At 38.3% G+C, this 14,799-nt stretch overlaps 1 protein-coding gene across 1 annotated transcript in view; it reads right to left on the bottom strand.

Annotated features, from left to right (window-relative positions):
• Window positions 1–592: 592 nt before the first annotated feature.
• ARHGAP42 (Rho GTPase activating protein 42) overlaps window positions 593–14,799 on the bottom strand; it is a 309,205-nt gene continuing 294,998 nt past the window's right edge. The window contains exons 20-24 of the mRNA XM_032167223.2: window positions 13,794–14,174; window positions 13,259–13,415; window positions 11,187–11,249; window positions 2,740–2,819; window positions 593–1,629 (exon numbers count right to left, since the gene is read on the bottom strand). Of these exons, the coding sequence (XP_032023114.1) occupies window positions 1,541–1,629; window positions 2,740–2,819; window positions 11,187–11,249; window positions 13,259–13,415; window positions 13,794–14,174 (770 nt within the window). The 3' untranslated portion in view covers window positions 593–1,540. The remainder of the gene's footprint in view (window positions 1,630–2,739; window positions 2,820–11,186; window positions 11,250–13,258; window positions 13,416–13,793; window positions 14,175–14,799) is intronic.

Raw genomic sequence — 14,799 nt, 5'->3', positions numbered from 1 at the left:
AGATTATAATAGCATGTAAAGAGTTTTTTACAGTTAATACCTGAGGGTCTGCACAGTGGGGAACTCTGAAGTAATATGTAAGATGTCAAGAACAAGCGGGTCAGGACTGTGGCACTCAAAGGGCAGGTAACCAGCCTTTCCGGATCTTGACAAGAAAGGCTCTTTGCCACATATAGATATTATATTTATAGAAATAATATATTAGAATTATTGAAATAGAAATATAGACTTAATGGTTCGTGCATGACCAGATGCTGATAATATATAAGTGGACAGTAAATACCTATTACTATGCTCTACAAATTCACTGAAATTGCTAATAAAGACTGTAAACTAAAAGGCATAAAAGATAATCATGTACAGATTTTATTTCTGCTAAAGATCACAAAACAATTTCAACCTCTGTGGTTCAAAATAATTTAAGGATCTTGTACCTTTGTGTTTATTTTCTGTTTCAACTAAGGATAGACTTCAGAAGGCATAGCTTCCCTTGTAATGTTTTTAAACATCTTTTTCGTTTGTAGAACATTTCAAAAGTCCAAATTAAATTATCATGAAAATACTTTGACACTTTACAATCTTCCAAGTGGAATTTAAGTTGTATGCCTTGATACTGTAGTTTTACAGTTTTCCCATTATTGGCAAATATTCTTCTATGATGCCACTATAATGCTACTGGTAGAAAATATGTGCATATAATTTATCAGTATATTTTAATGTAAAATTTATATAAAAATCTCAAAGTTATGAAGATAGTTTTACACACCCTCTAAACTAGGGGTCAGCAAACTATAACCCATGAGCCAAATTTAACCCACCGCAAAAATATTTGCTATCAGGCCTTTACAGAAAACGTTTGCTGATCCCTGTGCTAAACCCACGGAAGGTGTCTGGAATTCTGGACAGATTGTTTACAGTGGAATCAGTGTATGACTTAAGTTTGCTTCCTTTATAGATATCATATACATTATTGCTTTTGAATATTATCATCTACTTGGAAAACAAATAAAGTTATATTAAAACAAAGACTTACATCCTTGAAATGTTTAGGACCAGCAAAACAATCATATATAAAAGCAGTATATTTCTAAGAAAAAAACAATAAATGAACAATTTAAATTACATTTTTAAGTAACAATTTCAGAGATCCTCAGAGAATGCCAGACAGTAAAGGACAGATCTCACAATCCATATAGCAGATTTCTGGTTTCCAAATTTCTGGGATATAGTATTTAATACAGTATTTGAAACTCTACAATTGCTATGGAAGAGACATTGTGGAGAGTTACATATTACCCAAAAATGCATTTTTCAGAAGTAAGATATTTTAAAATAAGAAACCAACCAAAAAATAATGGCCAACAATTTAAATCTTTTTTTTCCATTAATAAGGAGCTACATAGTCTGCTGGTGAAGAACTTGATAGAAATTGACTGTTTTCACTTAGTGGGCTGATCCCCGTGTATCTGTGTCAGATAAAATCATAGCATTTATTCGTTACCATGGATACCATGAAGATACTGCCATCCACTAAATAGTATTAGAGGAAGACAACATAATTTTCTGGAACTAGTCCCGTTTTGCCTTCATAAGTTGCCTTTAACCATCCTGGTTCCACTGATGGGTACACTGGCAAAATAAATAAATAAATAGCACTCGGTCAACATTAGTGTCAAATAATAATTATATAAACAGATGGGTTAAACACCCACATCAGATTGTCAGTCCTCAATATCTGTGGGGGATTAGTTCCAGGAGCCCTTGTGGACACCAGAAACTGCACATGCTCATGTCCCTGATATAAAATGATGTGATATTTGCATATACCCTAGGGACATCCTCCTGTATGCTTTAAATCATTTCTAGATTATTTGTAATACCTTTTACAATGTAAATACTATGTAAATAGTTGTTATACTATATATTTTTAAAATTTGTATTATTATTTATCTATTTATTTTCCAACCTTTTTGATCCACGGTTGGTTAAATTGTGCATGCAGAAATCCTGGAATGCAGAGGGTCAACTATACACTCAACTCAAATGTCCAAACAAGACAATGTCACAGCCCTCTAAAGTTGTAATGTCCTTTGCATTCACATAGTCAAATAAAACAATCTCTCTCTGTCTCACACACATGTACAAACAGGTACATACACACAAATGCCTGCAGGAGAGGAATGAATCCAGAGGGAATTTTAAAATGTTTTATTTATTTATTTATTTATAGACGGAGTCTTGCTCTGTCACCAGACTGGAGTGCAGTGGTGCCATCTCGGCTCACTGCAACCTCTGCCTCCTGGGTTGAAGCCATTCTCCTGCCTCAGCCTCCCGAGTAGCTAGGACTACAGGTGCACACCACCATGCCTGGGTAATTTTTGTATTTTTAGTAGAGACGGGGTTTCGCCGTGTTGGCCAAGATGGTCTCAATCTCTTGACCTCGTGATCCGCCCGCCTCAGCCTCCCAAAGTGCTGGGATTACAGGCATGAGTCACCGTGCTTGGCCTATTTATTTAATTTTTTTTTGTGGGTTGGGCTGGGCTTATCCTCCTAAGCAGCTGGGACTACAGATGCATGCCACCCAGAGGGATCTGATGTGTTCATGCATGCCCGTCATGAGAGGCAGGACCTGGGATAGAATCTGAAGCTTCTGGCTTCTACTTTAGACTCACGCCACCATACTATTCTTTCATCCTCCCCATGATGATAAACTTAGGCAGAGGGAATTGACATACTTACCATTAGAAAATATCGCTCCTTGTGGGAAGGAAAGCTCATGGCTGTGCTCTGCTTTACAGGAGTACATGGCTTTGGCTTGGCTGAAAGAGCAAGACAACTTGTCAAAACCTCAACACTCAACCTAAGGACATCTATATTTAAAACTCTTCTTCAAGAATGCTATTAATTTTTACTTGTAATTGGAACATAATGTACACAAAGTGCATATATGAGTGTACATCGGTGCTTTTTCCACTGAACACAATCATATTACCAGATCAAGAAATCAAGGATTACTAGCACACTAGAAACCTTTCTTGTGTTTCTAGGCAATGCTCTCCAGGGTAATCCCTGGCTTATAACAATATAAGTTGGTTTTAGAGACTGCTATTATTTAACTGTTCAATAAGTTGCTAAATAGGCTATTGTTACAGCTATGTAGGAACCAAGGTTCCTAGGTACCCCAAAGCTTTTTTTTCCCCCACTTTCATGTTCAGACTATCTGAGGTGAGATCCAAAAATTGAAACGCTTAAAGAATATGGTAAGTAAGTTGACTGGGCATGATATAGGAAAAGCAATAGGATAAGTTGATGATAAATGGCAACCAACTATAGCTTCACCATCAGGAAGATGATGCGGACAGGTGGAGGCTTTGCAAACCAGAGTACACCCATCCTTAACAAGAGAAGCCAACCACTCAGCTCCCAACCTCTGTCACTATATGCAAATTCGTGCTCAATATACCCAGATACTCTTTTTTTTTCAAGTGAAGTCAGAATTTAGGAGTTACATATGAGATATGATTCAAAAATATTAGAGCCAACACTAAAAAGGCAATATCTGAGGCTGCTAATCAAGGGACCAGGCAGGTCTCCTTTAATCTGCAACATTCAATGACCTTGGTAAGACTTGCAACTGATCCCAACTCCAAGAACTTACCATCTCTTCCACAACCAGAGTCCAAGACAATAGCATTTACAACCTGGTTGGCTGAATGGCTTCCTAGAACCTCTATTCCCTTACAATTCATTACCTATGGTGCAGCCAGAGGGCAGCTTTAAAATGCCCATCAGATCACATTACTTCCCTGACAACGCTTCAACTGGCTTCCTACTCTGGCCCACAAACTGTATGCAGTCAGGTGCTGGATGGTCTTCCCTGCCTCTTTGTGTCCCTGCCGCTGCTCACCTACTTTACTCCAGTCACAATGGCCCTCTTTCTTTCCTTCAAACACGCCAAACTCCCTCCCACCTCAGGCCAGCTACGTCCACGCCCTGGGATGTTTTCCTCTTGATCTTCACATGGCCACGTACTTCAGGTTCATCTTAAATTTCAAGAGCTTTGCTGAAGGTCAGGCCTTCTCTGATCATACTCTGAAATAGTTGCCCAGGGAACTATCATATCTTCCTGCTTCAAGTCTGCATGGTATTAGTATCTGGTATTTTGTTATTATTGCTGATATTTTTATCTTCGCCCCTAGATAGAATATAATCTCCACGAACAATGTCTGATGCTTAGTAGTATAACTCAGTAAACGTTAGCTAAATGAATGAGTGAGAAAAAGGAAAGATGTTCTGGGTTCATTTTCTACATGATGAGTCTTTTTAAAGATTCAGGGCATCTTATCTATCCTCCTTGGGGTCCCAGCACTATACCTGCAAAGCAGCAGCAGCAGCATTTGCATCCACAGCTCCCCCAAAGCAGCAGCATTACATTATAATTTCACTTCCCTTTTGGAGCTCAACCCTGAGTCTTAACCCTACACTTCCAGAATGAGGCCCACCATTTAAACTGGGGTTCTCAAAGACTATCTGAAGATTGGAAAGTGTAGAGAGGAAAATTCTGGACCTGCCTCCAGTCTTTTCATCAGAGGTGAGCCTCAGGCTGTACTTTCAGAAAGCTTGCTAGCGGGGCAGGTTTGGGAATGACCCTCAGCCCACACAGCACAACGTCCCAGTGAAACATGGTCTAAGGAAGAACTGAGGAAGTAGAGGCACTCAGAGTAGGACAGGACTTTAAAGAACTGTGTGTGTGCACGTGAACACATGCACGTGGGTACGTTGGTTGCATATAGGTTGGAAGTGAGAACATTATCAGGTTCTGAAGACTTCTAAGAATCAGACTATGGTAGTCTCAAATAGAATATAAACTTTTTCCCTATAAATCTTCTAGCCAACTATAACCATTAGATTTGATCAGGATATTACCGAGGACTTCAGAACCATTTTCCTAAAAAAAAGGAAATATTTTTCCAAAAAATCACATTTTCTAATAGCAACAGCTTCCTCCAGTAAACAATAAGTCATATTTCTTTGAATCATTAAGATAAATTATAAAGAGATCTATAAGGAAACAATCTCCGAAGTTGTAGAAGTGATTACAATATTCTTTACAATGATCTAATTTTCAAAACTACACTTTAAAATGTACCCCAAATCTTCTAATTAATATTTTAGACATATATGTTCTCCTTACTTGTATTTATAGTATTTTATGGGACTGGTTGAGGGAGGGGAAAAGCATACAGAATAATTATATCGCTAAATAAATAAAGACATACATATTGTTAAATGTGTCAAAATCACACAGCACAAAATACTACCTGTCACGACTTTTCAATTATCTGTGCACTGACTAGACGGAATTTTCTTCTGCTGAGATCTGTAACTGCAGGTGTTAACTCTGCGGAGAGCTTTGATGATTTAATGTAGACTCTGTAAGAGTGAAGTTTCCTCAGGTGCTAACGCTTCCTCTTTTACTGTCTTGGTGTATTGAAGAGGATGTGAAAATAACACGGTCACCTATTGTGTCTCTCTTCAGAAGATTCTAATCTCTCTTTGAAAAAGATTTTGAAAATCCTGCCTCTTACTGCTTGGGAGAGTGAGGTAATGGCACAGTCCTGAAAGCCATTTCTTCCCTCGTCATTGGAAAAATGATCTGTCCACAAGCCTCATTCCTCATTCTAAATGCCATCTAATGCATTCAATGAGTAAACGTAACAAAAGTTTGATTGGGTCAGTGTGCAAAATTTGCCAATGCTTATCTTAAACATAAGAGAAATTTTAAAAATTCACAAAATTGAAACAATGTCTTCAGGAGGCCTGTTTAACAATGAGAAATACACACATTTTGTATGCTATTGACAGTTTCACTTCTGAAGGGAATAGGAGTGCACGGAGGTAGAAAGATACCAAAGCAATACTATATATAAAAGTGGAAATTTTTAAAATTCACAACAATCTTAAGTATTCATCAGTAGAGAACTTAAAAAATAAATTAGAGCACACCAATCTAATGAAGTATTAGGCAGCAACTATAGATAATGCTATTGAAGAACTCATATAATGAAACAATGTTAAGGTGTAAGACAAAAAGTTTACAAATTTGTTCTTGGCAAGAACCCTAAATTGCCCATGACAGTTTACCAAGAAACACTGCATCTGTTTCTTTGGCACTAATTGGAGATTCTTTTTTTTTTTTTTTTTTTTTTTTTTGAGACAGGGTCTCACTCCGTTGCTCAGGCTGGAATGCAATAGTGCAATCATGGCTCACCGCAGTCTCGACTTCCTAAGCTCAGGTGATCTTCCCATCTTAGCTTCCAAGGTAGCTGGGACTATTAGGTGCACACCACCGTGCCAATTAATGTTTTGTATTTTTTGCAGAGACAGGGTTTCAAATTCCTGGGCTCAAACCGTCCATCCACCTTGGCCTCCCAAAGTGCTGAGATTACAGGAGTGAGCCACCATGCCCAGCCTAGTTGCAGATTTCTTAAAATTAATTACATGTTCTTTTCATAGATTTTTTTTTCCAAAAAACACTGGCTGTTTCCAGCTTGAATATCTAAGTAACACTGACTACCTCAACCCTAAAAACTTCCACCTGAGCCTGTAGAGTTAAAGCTGCTTGTGTCAAAGACATACATGTTGCAACTCCATTGAAAATGAAGTGAAAAAGTGAGTAACAAAGTATTTTTTAGGTTAAAAATGTGCATTTTATTTACTCATTCAACAATTTTATTGAGCATCTATTGTGTGTTGGGCACTATGATAGCAACAATACGGTGAACTCCCCTACCCTCCCCGCATCCCTGCCCGTGTGTCCTTTTCTGTGTGTTATCACAGAGGAGTAGTTTTCAAAAGGTGGTCAAGGGAACCTGTGCAGGGGAGATAGAGGGGCAGGCAGAAGCCTAAGATATCATTGCTCTGAAGCTAATGGAATGTATATGACAATTCATTTATTTTGTATTATGTCAGGTATTAATAGGCTTATTCTTATTTTCAATAAATACATATTTTAAAATGTTCTGTTTGAATTTCTAATACAGTAAATATCAATAAATATAATCCATAAAAACAGAAGCCCTTTGGGGATCCTTAATCATCTTTTAAGTTTGTAAAGGTGTTGTGAGATCAAGAAGTTTGAGAACCACCGCCACAGATGAGATTAGAAGGCTGTGCACCAAATTTTAACAGTTTTCTTCAGGTGATGAAATTATAAGTGGTTTTAACTTACTTCTTCATTCGTTTTCACATTCTCTAAAGGAAAATCATTATTATTTTAAACATCACAAATTTTTTTTTGCTTAAGTGTGTTACGGTGATTTCTGCATCTTATGTGTGTCTTACATATGTAACTGTGCTCTAAACCAGTGATTTATAAGCCTTTTAAAAACTCAAACTCACTGGGCAAGGTAACTTTGTTGAGCTTTTTGTCCTTTGTAATTCTAAGCAAAATATTTGTCTTTTAAAGTTTGATAATAGAAACATTTGGTTGTTTATAATGAACCAGACACTCAATTCTCAATTTATGCTCTTAATTCTCAATTCAACCTTCAAAAGATATTTGTATAGCTTGCCTGTTTATACTACTTTAAAGTGGATCTCCGCTCTGAGTATAACTGAGACCCAGGTGAAGGTTTTAAGGATACTATTTTCCACATGCCTTTATAATGGTAAGACACAGCCTAGCTACATTTGGCTTTTAAAGGGATTTTATAGGTTAAGGAAAACAATTGTAAATAACCAATGTCTGTTTAGGGCTGTGCTGGGCACTATGACATTTTTCTCTATTCCAAAGGTTCTCAAACTTTCATGTACATAAGAATCACTTGGGGAGGTTGACAAAAATGCAGCTTCCTGAGGCCTCAGTCTTGGACGTTGTGGTTTATAAGGTCTATGGCAAAACCTTGGAATCTTCATTTTAACAAGTCTTGCAGCATGGCCCCTCCCATTCCAGTGAACTTGCTTTCTTACAGATCTCCAATGATGTCTTAGGATTTAAAACCAGTGGCCTCTCTTGATCTCCTAAACCATTTTTTGCAGCTTCTACCACTGTTGGCCATGCCTTCTCATCCTGTCCATTCTTCTTTGTGTGAACGTTAAATAAAACCATTCCCCAAAGACCAACGCTTGGCCATTTGTTCTTTTTCATTTAGCAAGCCTCCTTGCTAGGTACCTTCACCTTCACTTATACAGTGTAATTGCTGTGTAGAAGTTTCTTAAATGGCATCACACTCCATGCTCTCTCCTGGTTCCAGCTGCACCTTTCTAACTGCCTCTCATTGGCCTCACAGCCTCCTCAAACCCTATGGCCAAAATTTTCCCTTCCTCCTACATACGCACAAGCTAAGATCAGAAGCTAAACCACCATTCTTTCCGACACTGTCTCAGAGACTTGGAAACTTCTTTTCCTGTCTCTTATTCCCAGTATCAAAACAGTTGCCCAACCCTGATCCTATTCATAAAAATCTCCTTATAGCTTTTCATCCCTTTGCTACTTTCCTGATTAAGGCCTTTTAAATCTCACCAGTTCCATCCTAAATGGTTGACTGTTCTCTCCCTTTCACAACCTCCTGGAAAATGATCTGTTCTGATACATCATAGATTAGATCACCCCTGTGTTCAATGACCTGCAGTGCCTGCAGCAATGCTGGAGGGGTTACTTTTGTGTGGCTCAAGGCCATCCAATAAAATCTCCCAACCGGTCTCTTTCCAAAATATGGCTAGTCTTCCTACTGCCTCTACTGGTTCTATCTCTTTCAAGGTCTAATTCAAGGGTAACCTTGAGCTCCTTAGGAAAAAAACAAAAATGAGACAGGCATTGTAGAAGGTCAGGGAAATTCCCTCAACTTCTATGAGTTGTTCAGTTTTATTTAAGAGTACAAAAGAATATCAGGTAACTGCTAAGAGTTAGTGTTTAAATACCACTAATATATTAATCAGAGGCTTGAGTGTCTTAGGCAAGCAGTTTCAACAATAATTATACTAAGAGTTATTAATGTAGAAACCATCTACAGAGCACGTCATGTTCAAACACAGTATTGTGTACATTCCCAACAATGTGGCAAGCTGAAAATTATGATCTTCATTGTATGGATAAAGAAAACAGATTCCCCAAAATTGGTAACTCTGAGGTTACACGAACTAGAAAGTGGTGAACTAAAAATTTGAACTAGGGTCTGTCTGACCTAAAGTTCATTCATGTTCCCCTGTGCCTCAGTGAAAAGTGACACAAATCACAAGTGTTGTGAACTGACAGACTGTAACTCTGAAGGTAGAGCTGAGTGAGCTCTAAGTTTATGCTGATGCCCATTAAAAGTTGATTTAGAGTATTCAGAATGTAAAAACATATTAAAGAAGTATGAGTTGGCCGGGCGCAGTGGCTCATGCCTGTAATCCCAGCACTTTGGGAAGCTGAGGCAGGTGGATCACCTGAGGTCAGGAGTTCAAAACCAGCCTGGCCAACCTGGTGAAACCCCCGTCTCTACTAAAATTACAAAAATTAGCTGGGCATGGTGGCAAGTGCCTGTAATCCCAGCTACTCAGGAGGCTGAGGCAGGAGAATCACTTGAACCTGGGAGGCAGAGGCTGCAGTGAGCCAAGATCACACCACTGCACTCCAGCCTGGTGACAGAGCGAGACTCTGTCTCAAAAAAACAAAAAAAGAAGAAGAAAAAGAAGTATGATTTGACTGTTGAACATCTGAGTGTATTTTTATTATATGATGGCTTTCTGATTTACTTCATCCATAGCTTGTTTTCTTAAAGCTCTACGGGGATTACCTCTTTGATTATGATTACTTGAGTTTTTACTTAACAGGCCGACTTTTTAGAGCTTCCTAATAAAAGGGCTCCATCTAGTGAGCAATTCAACTACGTAGCATGACAGAAGAACTAGCAAGGTTAAATCCCTTACACTAAAGCCTAAAAATCAAGACAATCTCAGAGAAATGATGTTTGCTGTGACATGCATGGGGCTTAGTTTTCACCGTGCCTTGGTCAAAAGGAAGAAGATAAAGACACTGCTGACAGAGGTAAGGTTCACATGCTCTTGGCTCAGCTATTTAAATGCTAGGCACTGACCATTATTCTAGAAAGATACCAAAGTGGCTCTACTCTCCGCAGTTAAAAAAACCTAATACATGAGGGCCCTTACTGGGCTTTGAACAAAACCAAAAAGAGTTTGAAGGTTATTGTTATTCTTAATAACTATCATATGCCCAGTACTGTATAGGTACTTAATAAATGTTTGCTGAAAAATCCACATACTTTTACAGGTTGATAAAAATTATTTGGTTAAATAACTTTTAAAGGAACTATACAACTTTTAGAGGAACTATAAAACAACTATACAACAATATCTGTGATTCCTTTACTTCACAGCCTCAATTAGCCAGACATGGGATGCTCAAAAATGTCTTCATACATCTAAAGGAAAAATCAAGGTTTGTTATGCAAGTTCTCACATTTATATGCTCTTTCAACAATAGGCATTGAGTGTCTCCTACCTGTACTAGCAGCTGATAGTAAAAAAATAATAATGAAAAGCCTCTGCCTTTATGAAATTCCATTATTCAATTAAAAACCAAAGCCCACTATAGATCAGAAGAATAAATTTGAAAGTAAGGAGAGTAAAGCAGGAACTTTAGAAGCAAGCACATTAGTAGAAGTAAGATGTAACAACTCATATCCTTTTAATAATGGAACGGAATGTAAAATCTGAAAACCCCTAATGAAATTATGTACTCTAAAAACAGAGTCGCCTTGGGCAATTAACCCTACAACATCTCAGTGGTCCTTAAGAATAACCATATTTTTGCATGGATGTCCATGACGATTCCTCCAGAAAAAGTTACCTAACTTTTAAAAATCAAGAACATGCTTTTGAAAAGTGGTCCTAAAATGACTGTCATCAAAGATGTATAAAGGATTATAGCAATTTTTATCTTCTAGGAAATGTGTTTGTTTAGAGCCCTTCTACTGTGAAGATTTCAGCAAATGAGACATCACTATAACAATCTGAGATGATAAATGCTGTTTACAGACATGACTTCCTGTGAAGGGCCAGTGGACTTAAATTTGACCATCTGCATAATGGAGAGGCGGAGCTGTCACAGAGAGTGTCATGTCAATACAAAGCGACAATGTCACCACTTTTTTTAGATGCATTTAAGGGTTTTGAGAACTTACCGCCCAGAAGAAACTGGCTTAGGTGAACCAACATTTTCAAACAGTTGAGCTTTTGCTGCCACTCTGAAAAATGATTTAAAATGCAAGTTTCATGAAGTCAATCACATTCATTCTGCTCCAAAGTGAAATTCATGATTACCAGTTAAACAAGACAAAAAATGGTTGAGAACCATTGCCAAAATTGGAAGGGAATTTTAGTTGTTTTAACCTTTAATGTTAATGAGATTTTTAGATCTAACCTCCAGCTTACAGAGTATCAGGCTGTAATAAACCAATAGCTACTTCCTCTGGGGATCTTACTGTCCTCATCCTTTTTATCTCAGAAAACCATGGGAGCAGTAAAAGGAACATTTTCTCTCTACTCTGCTCCCAGCAGCACGGTTATTGACTCCTGTGGAGCCACAAGTGAAGATGCAAAGAATCAAATCAACATGACAAAAGAACTGTTGTTCATTCTTTTAGCTAAGAAAACACGAATTATAACACTATTCATGTATTTTTTTATATGTGAACATATGTCTGTAAAGTGAAAAGGGCAAACTCTGAAAATAGGGCCAATAAACAAATCTGTAGATTTACATCTTGTTTCAAATCACGGAGGGTAAGGCAGAGAGGATATGTTCTAATTGAACAGGTAAGACCATCAGGTATGACTGAAAAGAATTGAAAGAGTTTCTATATTTACTGGAAGACTCTATAAAATTCCTTGATGTTCTAAGCTAGATTTTTAAAAAATCTGTCTTATTTCTTTAATTGACAAACTCTTCTCCCAGAGCCAAGCCATTTGATTATCTCAAAGATCATTTTACACCTAATATAGAACACACAATTTCCTCATTTGAATTTCTACTTTATCGGTACAATCACAAAAGAGAAGCTCTTCTCTTTCCTCCACAAAGAATGGAGTTTATATTCTCTCATCTTCCCTAATACATTGGCTTAACATTTCTTTCCCTTAACGGGTAGAATTATACACAGTGGGGAGAAGACACACTGACAAATGTATGTGCCTCTACCACTGTAACTGGATTTCTAACTAAAAGAGATAACATACATTGAACATGCTCTGCAACCAAAAGGCTCCCGTCAGAGAAAAGGATGAGCTAATGAATTTATGACACAGTTCCTATAGAAACAGGCTTAGTAAAATGTCTTACTGGACTTTTAATGAATAATTAAAATGTCAGGAAGAATGCCTCATATTAAAACTGGAGATGGTAAAACAGAAGGAGCACAGAATTGAAGTCAGAGAACCCTAGGTTGGAAACGGTAGAAAAGCATCAGTTCTCATCATCTCTAAAATGTGGTTTAAACTACCCATTTCAAAAGGACACTGCAGACCTTAAAAGAGGTAACTCATGTAAAGACATCCAGTAATGGCTCAGAGAGCATTAGGAAATTCTCAGCAAATATCAGGAAAACAAAATGAAAGGGAGAGAAACTTTTTATCTCCCGTTTTTGCTTACTTGTTTAGCCAGGTTTCCATTGTTCTTCTTCACCCACTTTCTACTCATGTCTATGTACCCTTTTTCTAGCAGCCTTTACACTTCTGCATCATTTCCTTTGATGAGAAGTACCCACTTTTGCCTTTCATATTCCTCATTCTCTACTAGCTTGTTTAAATCAGTGAGGACTCAGGTATGGGGGCGCAGGATGGAAGTGAGAAAGAAGCTGCTTTAAAACAGTGAGGAGAGCAGGGACCTGGCTTATAGTCAATGCATGGCAGTCTCTTCAGCGGAGAGATGGATGTTTAGCTTTTAATGGGAACACTTTTAGATCCAAAGCTTATAACTACTGTATTATACATCAATTTTCATTTCCTCAAATTAAGTCACAGCTCTGCTTCAAAGGAAAGTGCTGGAAGTGCTGCCCTAGGAGATTCTGTACATATCCGAAGACTTCCACATCACTCATAGAAAAGAATAGAGTCTTACAGAAGTGGACTGTACCCACCCTACAGATAAAGTATTCCCAACGTATTCAACTTGTGGGATTCCCAAGAGTTCTCCTGAAACACTCAACTCCTCTCTGTATCCCTGGGAGACACAGTGAACATACAAACGCTCACTTACACTGAGCCAGGACGCTGATAGCCATTGCTTGAGGCAGTGTCTAGTCTTAATCTCCTGCACATTTTTGGAGGCAGGTCTGGGTTTGGTGAAGCTTTGGGTGTTTCCTTGGAACCTACAGAAGTTAAGCTTTGAATAGATCCACTGTAGCTCTTGTTTCCTAAAAAGAAAGCCCAAGAAAATAGGCAAGGTGCTATTAGACAACATTATAGCAATAACACAGTAATTGTGCATAACAAAAGAAAGCATTTTTCTCTGAGCCCAAATGGGAAGGTACAGAATGTTCTTTGAGTACAGCAACCCATCACTCGGGGAGATCAAAATCTACAGTAATTACAAAGACATCACTTCACAGACATGGAAAGATTCAGGAAAAATGTCACAGTGCCTAGGTTGTAAAATCCAAGCACAGGAACAAAGTAGATAAGCATCATTAGCTTCTCCACCATTAACTTTATCCCTGTTTAACCATGCTGAATAATCCAGCAAAAGTGACACTGAGACAATGACATCTTGCACAAGTTCCACTCTGCCTTACCTTCAGCTGCAGAGATGGATCTGAGAGAAGAAGCAGAAGCTCTTTTCAGTCCTGACAGCCCATAAGGCCCTTTCTTGACTAGGTCTACGGGTGGGGAAACGTCTCCTGGGCTAGTGACCGAAGCAACACTCTGGCAGTCTGATTCTGCATCTGTCTTGGTTGCATCTTCTCTGGAACTCGATTCAGGACTAGTTGTCCAGAGACCAAGGCTTTTCTGTCCATTGGAAGATGACGGGGTTGCAATCCAAGGAATCCCTCCAGATTTCTCCCTGGGCTGGCAGGAAGCTGACTTTGTAGTGCTATTTTGTTCAGAGGAATGAGAAGAGAGTGACTCAATGCTCCCCATAGGTGTGCTGTCTGGGCTGCTGCTATAGGAGTCACCTGAGTAGGAGGGAGAGAGACAAAAGCAACTGTAACTATCTGTTGATAACAGCATCACCAAAACCCTTCTGTTCTCCAACTTACCATGTGTTCTGTGGCCACCTGACCCCATTTAAGTGGTAGGCCCCTACCTAGTATGGAGAACTGTCCTGAGTACTGGAGAAAGGCTTTAAAATATGCATTGGAACTTGCCGAATGTATTTTTCAATACTATTTTAGGGAGATTATATATGTACCTATGAACTACCTGCCTTTAGGTAATAACTTTCCTTCTCGAAGCCTAAGTGGGTTGACTTGAATTCACACAAAATTTGTTTATGAAACAGGATTCAGAAGTAAGAGAAATAAGATTCCTTCATGATATTACAAGGAATCAATGAAAGGGGGTATAATAAAAACATATTTCTGCTTTCTTTTACTTTTCTGATCACAGGTGATTGATTCCAAGTTACAAAGTACTCAGCCTTCTGTCATTCAAAGGCACCATTAACTGTCAGTAGTAAATTACAAGCGCCTCAGTTTTCAAAGGCTTTTTCCTTTCCTGCTAAGAATATAGAAATGTAAGAAATTGGCTATTTCGCTGGTTTTATTTTCTAATGTTCCTAAAAGCAAGTTATAAGAAAAA

This window comes from Hylobates moloch, unplaced genomic scaffold (genome assembly GCF_009828535.3).
Source record: "Hylobates moloch isolate HMO894 unplaced genomic scaffold, HMol_V3 SCAFFOLD_11, whole genome shotgun sequence".
Classification (NCBI taxonomy): Eukaryota; Metazoa; Chordata; class Mammalia; order Primates; family Hylobatidae; genus Hylobates; species Hylobates moloch.
The sequence above is the reverse complement of the archived record's forward strand: the minus strand, read 5'-3'. Positions and strand labels throughout refer to the sequence as shown.